The 6,205-nt window shown below is 37.5% G+C and overlaps 2 protein-coding genes across 2 annotated transcripts; both read right to left on the bottom strand.

Moving 5' to 3' along the window:
* Positions 1–1,015: 1,015 nt before the first annotated feature.
* On the bottom strand, positions 1,016–4,028 carry LOC109589372 (uncharacterized). Its single transcript, XM_020005464.1, has 4 exons — positions 3,831–4,028; positions 1,737–3,766; positions 1,645–1,678; positions 1,016–1,563 (listed from the first exon to the last, which is right to left on the bottom strand). The coding sequence occupies exons 2-4, from the start codon at positions 3,171–3,173 to the stop codon at positions 1,178–1,180; spliced, it is 1,857 nt and encodes a 618-aa protein (XP_019861023.1). The 5' UTR covers positions 3,174–3,766; positions 3,831–4,028; the 3' UTR covers positions 1,016–1,177.
* Positions 4,029–4,150: 122 nt separating this feature from the next.
* LOC109589373 (uncharacterized) lies at positions 4,151–5,824 on the bottom strand. Its single transcript, XM_020005465.1, has 4 exons — positions 4,731–5,824; positions 4,640–4,673; positions 4,284–4,582; positions 4,151–4,231 (listed from the first exon to the last, which is right to left on the bottom strand). Exons 1-4 carry the CDS (start codon positions 5,805–5,807, stop codon positions 4,217–4,219), a joined length of 1,425 nt encoding a protein of 474 aa, XP_019861024.1. The 5' UTR covers positions 5,808–5,824; the 3' UTR covers positions 4,151–4,216.
* Positions 5,825–6,205: the final 381 nt, after the last annotated feature.

Here is a 6,205-nt window from a genome sequence, read left to right as displayed (position 1 = left end):
GGTATCACATCATAATGTGTGTCACAACATTATTTGTACTCATGTACATTACAGATGCTACTCCACATGTCAGCGATGACAATATGAGTACTGAAAAAGATGATGATGATGAACAACAAGAGGAATTACCTAAATGTGCCTCTTTTCCTTCTTCATCAGCTAATCCTCAAATGAAATTACAACTGCATAACATTCCTCCTATACCATTGAGTTCTTCATCATCATCATCAATTAATGACATCCTCTCACCAAAACCCACTTCACCAGGTCACACCATTCATCCTCCTCCTACCACTGCTACCTCCATTTCCTCAGGATCCTTTCCCAGATTAATACCAATACCTAATATTAATACTAATGCTACACTGGCCCATTCATTATCACAACCTGCTTATAAGAAGAGCAGTAAAGAGGGGAGTATTAGTCTATCCAGTGCTCCTCTTTCGGCCATTATTAAACCAACCGATCCTCCCCAGTCTAGTATTAAAGATGGCCCTAGTGATCATAGTTTTGTATCAAGTGCTTCATCTGTTAGTGATAACACCTCTCCTTTTAAGATTGACTCTCAGAGCCAGTCAGAAATGATTCAAAGCAAGAGGCAAGCATCACAGGAGGGACTCCAATCATTGCCTGTATGCAATTCAACGTCGTCTGATATTGTAGAGAAGCAAGGTTCCAATCAGCAGTTTCTGCTGTTGTCTCAAGGCAAAGAAGAGAAAGAGGAGAATAGTCAACAGGTTCACTTAAAGTTGATGCTACAGTTTTGAGATCACTTGACATTGAATCAGAGCCAGTTTCTGATGGACACTTAGTCTCATCTAATGGACACTTGAAACAGGTTTTATCCACAGCAGTGCTGCCAAAGACAAGCTCATCATCGGCTCCAATCACTCCATCATCATCAGTACCATTAGTGGCTCATTCATTCTCTGATGGATCAGTAGTTAATCCTTTACCAACACTCACTGCAGGAAACTGGTGGAACAAACCAGACTAAGCAATGCTGAAAGACTTAGGAATATGGCAATGGAGATTTATTATAAGAAACATGTACATAAGGAAAAATATAAAATATATACTATATAAAAACTTTGTGCTTATGCTAATTGTAATAAAATAATCCTACAATTTTGTTATGTACTATAGTATAGCCCAGTATTTACTGCAATCTTTAGTATTACAAGTCTGTGGTTCCCAGCAATGGATTATAGTAAGCATCCAATTCTTGTGCCATAGTCTCAAACTTGCTTTTTACTAACTCTTTTTGCTTATCAATGCTCAGCTTAGCAATATTGGCTCCTAGCTTGGATAACTGTTTGGCAAAGTCACGTCTTGGTTCTTGGCTTCCTTTTATACTCAACTGGTTCTTATACCATAGGAGGATTATGTCGTTTACAAGTTTGTCCAGGAGTTTGTCACCATTTAGTCTTGTGTCAATTTGTAACACTTCCTTGTACTTTTCACCAAGCAATGTTTCAGCAACCATGCGAATGCCCATTTTATGTTCTTGTAGAATAGATGCAATTCTCTCAGCAACATCAGCCAGCTCTGTAGCTTTTAAATCTAATTAAAGAAATATAAACTAAGTATTTTAATGATATTCATATTCATATTCTGTTCATAAAATAAAACAAAAAATCTCACCTCCAGTTGGTTTAGAAATATCTTTTATTTTATACTAAAAATAGAATAATAATAATTATTATCTCATTTATATTGATAATTAGATCTATTACCTCAGTCAGTGCCTTATTCCATGCTTGGACTAGGTCACTATCATAACTACTAGACTCTTTGCATTTACCACACAGCTCATCATCTGGTAGAACATGATACACGGAAGACGGAATAGATTCAATGGTTGAGACATTTTCAGCAGCACATAACCTTACAAACTTGTATTTGACAGTGGTTTTGCACATATCAGCAATTGTATTGTATGCATGAACGATACACCCACATACTTCACTGTTAGGTACATTTAAATCCAACCTGGTAGCTGGGCTGTGAGACACGATGGTGATTGTCGTTCCAGTAGATGTATCTTTGATGACTGTTTGGTTGAAATTCTTTGATGGGATCAGCTTAGGAGCTTTCAGCATTTTTAAAAGGTGTTTGGTTACTGTTACTTGTCTAAAAACGTGCGATGTGTTAATGCTTGTGATAATGTGTATTGAATGAGGATGAGGATCTTCGCTGAACTGGCCAGTACGACTCAACGAAATAAAGTAATATCTCGCATCATGATCGAGTGAAATACCTTTTGGTGCTTCAATAAGATGAGCTGAAACCTTGATTGCCAAAGACAGGGAAATGAGTGCATCCATAAATAATGACCAATCTGCTGCATTAAACACTTTCTTGCAAACTTCCTCTGGATAGATTCCATACAATATCATGGGATACTTTTTACGTAGCTCTTCACTTGGGTACAAAAGGCAATCGAGTAACCGCAGGAAGGCCATTGGCTTAACAGCAACAGTTTGGCAATTCTCATCAACCAGGCTCAGATCAAAAATGCTCCCAAAGGATGTGTAAAACTTGCAAAATCCTGCAAATGAGCTTTTATCCATACAACATTCCTCTGCCATTTCTTCAAGCTCATCTTTTGCAATGACACATTTTTTGTTACGATAGAATAAACTACGAAGGAATATCCAGGCAATAGGAATGTTTTCATAAGACGTCTCACAGATTACTTGATGGAGCTTTTGATTAAGATGTAATGAAGAATCATCATCCACTTGACCTGCACTACTAAGGTTGACAGGTACAATTCGCTCTTCAAGTAATGACGTCACGCCAATGTGTTTTGCTGTTGCTTGTACTTTTCTTTCAAGCTCATCCATTTTCTCTTGCATTTCCCCATTAAAGGTGCCATCATGCTTAGCAAAGACAGTACAAACTCTTCTCCTCTTCTTCTCCTTAGTCTCTCCTAATCTGCAAGAACGAATTAAATAATGAAGACGTGGTCTCCACTTCATGAGAAGTGCACCATCTCTTATCTCCTTCCCATCTCCAGTAGATGAAGTAGGAGGTATTTCAGGTGGTAAATGAAGCTTGTCAAGATCTCGCTGAAGATCAAGGAACAGCCAGGGATGGCAGTTGTAAAGGTGACCACGAAGAGCTGTTAGGAAATGAAGGACGGTCTTATTTAGAGCAACATCCCACATAATAACAAGAGCTATCCCTTCTGGAAGATGTCGCTTGAGCTTCTTTGCATATTCTTGATCCTTTTCACTAACTTTTTCTACATCTTCAAGAGACTCCGTACCTTTTTTAGGTATTGACTCTTGATCAGATAGATACTGATAAGTATGGATGAGATGCTCATTTAGTTGCTTGTTTTCAAAAACTTGTGAGGATTGAGAAACAGATATATCAAAAAGTGGTAATTTCTTTTCCTCTATAAGGCCTTGTCTAAAAGCAGAGAGAATACCAAAAGCAGAGTGAATAACAAAACCAGAGCTTGACTCTTCTGTTACTTCACCAATGTAAAGATTCCTCACAGATTTAAAGCCGGTTGCTACCAATTCATGGTACTCGATACCTTCAGCTGTAGTCACATCTTCCCCTACTCGACCAGGAGTTGATGCAAATGGAGGCTTGATTTTGTCAGTGTAGCGATCAAGAATATGCTTCACTGCTGCTTTCTGGCCACTGTCAGGCGGTATGCCAAGAAATGATATTAGTGCTGGTTTTACTTTTGCTTTCAAATTTTGATTTATAATAATTTCTTTTAAGGAGCCCAAGTTAAAGTCGTACCCTAATGATAAGGGAATAAATTACAAGGGAAGTAATTTTTTATCTTCAATTTTATTGCCCTATACCTTTCGGGGTAAGAGAGTCTTCACAAGGTGACACTATTGGCTCAGGTTCCACTGACAAATTAGACGCAGTTAGATCTATACCAATGGGGGCAGTTACCACAGTGATATCATTGAGATGCCTGTGGGGTTCTGTCGCTTCAATAGGTGAACTGAACGGTCTTGGTTGACTTAGAATAAAAAAATATATATATAATATGGTATTAGAGCTTACAGGGCACTGGGAGTTGCTCTCTGGCTCGGAGTTGCCATTTTCAAAATTCAAATTTGATGGCAAAGCGTAGGCGGCGGGTATTGATCTAGCTAGGGAGGGGCCGATGGTTTGATTATATTAATAATTCATAATAATTAATAATAATAATAATATAGATGTCTTTTTTTGTACTCCTTCAGAGCTGTTTAGGCTAGTGAGTAAAGTGTCACATAAATTATATAATGATAAATTTTGGCACATACCATTGCTCCATAAATTTCTGCAGCCAGGTCTTGAAAAAAAGCAATGCCAATATTTGGATGATGCTCATGTAATTGAATTATTTTCCGAGCAAGGTTGTATCTTAGCTCAGCTTCAGATCTATAGCTTTTGAACCAGGTGATGAGTATATCAGTAAAGAGCACATCTTTCGGAAATTGAGGCTGAAGTACTGGATCATCTGGATTATGATGAAACTCAAAAACCTCAGCAACTTTTTCTTTATCACAGTTTTTGCCAGACAGTTGCTCGGCTATGAATACTAACTCTGATGATTTAATGGCTAAAAATGAGGATTAGTAATACAGTTAGGAGTATGAAAAATCATATGATAACTTACCTTTTTCTGTTGAGCATTCTTTAGGAATAGAAAACTATTATAGTATAATATGCAAGGTTAAATTAAATATTATTTTAAAGAAATTTCTTACCTGTTTCATTTTCAAAGCCTCATGCCAACTAGGATTGATTTTGCCAGCTTCATGACGCCTTTCACAATGCATATCACCTGATAGAACATGGCATGTAGCTTTACTCATCAATGACTTTATAGGTATTTGATTGCCTGTCTCTGTGGCACATGGAATGATGTACATGTACTTGACTTCGCCCTCTCTGTTTTTTTCATGAATGATATGATGAATAGCTTCAACTATCTTAAAACAGGCTTCGTTGTTACTTGCGTCACTGATTTTAAATTGAGTGAATGGATTTGATGAAATCATGGTAATTGTGTTATCAGCACAACTTTGATCTTGAGCAGCAACCTTCACAGCAACTGTTATCTTATCAGTGTGTTTGACAAGCTTTGAGCCTGGGATTGAATGTAAAAGTTGCTGTACAAAAAGTGCTTGCTTTTGAACATGAGGAGTATCGAGTGTTGTTACTAAATATACTGATGAAGGATCAACATACAATGGCTGGCGATCGTCAGCAGATCTATGGCAAAGGGGAACAAAGTAATTGGAATCATTGTTGCTGCTATCCAGATCTTCAATGCTGTCGTTTTCGATCTTTGTGGCAAGGTTGAGGAGAATTAATGCTTCAATAAATGCATCCCACCTTTCACAGAAAAGGTTTTGCAGTGCTGACTCTGAGACAATCCCATATTTTAGCAAAGGATGCTCTTGATGTAATTTGTCGGTTGGTGAAAGAAGAGTGTTGAGAGACTTTAGAAAGCCGATTGGCTTGACAATGACATACTTGTATTTGGGATCAATGAGTGTGAGATCAAATATGTTACCAAAAGAGGTATAAAACTTGCAAAAATTATCGAGTGATTCATCATCCATATTGCATTGCTTTGCTTTCTCTAAGAGATTAGATTTAGAAATAAATTTCTCATCTGAGCGGTAGAACAGGCTACGAAGGAAAACCCAAGAGACAGGAACAATTTTGTAAGATTTATTGTAGACCATTTCAAGAAGCTTTGAATAAAGATGAAAAGAAGAATCATCAGTGATATGGCCATCTTCATTGACATTAATAGGCTGAACAGATGGCTCCATCAGAGAAGAAATGCCAATGTGTTTTGCTTTTCGCTTTATTTTTGCCTCCAATTTTTAAACACTTTCTTTCTCCTCATCTTTACATTTAGCAAATACGGTAATGCAGCCCTCTCTCTTTTTATCAGCATCTTCACATATTTTTCCTGAACGTAGCAAGTATTCAAGGCGTGAGCGATATCGAGTAAGGTCATTGCTATGCTCTGGAGGATTATCAATTTTTTTATAGTATTCAGCATCTAGTACAAGCCAAATGTGACAATTGTATAAGCAACCTCTTAATGCTTGTAAAAAGTGCTGCACCTTTTCATTGATATCAATATTCCAGACGTTGATGAGAGCAATCCCTTCTGGTAGTGCGTCATACAGTGGGGCGATATTTTTCTTTTCTCTGCTGCTAT

The sequence above is a fragment of the Amphimedon queenslandica genome, unplaced genomic scaffold (assembly GCF_000090795.2).
Source record: "Amphimedon queenslandica unplaced genomic scaffold, v1.1 AMPQUscaffold_11381, whole genome shotgun sequence".
In the NCBI taxonomy this organism is placed as follows: Eukaryota; Metazoa; Porifera; class Demospongiae; order Haplosclerida; family Niphatidae; genus Amphimedon; species Amphimedon queenslandica.
Note: the sequence above shows the minus strand (reverse complement) of the source record. Positions and strands in the feature narration are given on the sequence as shown.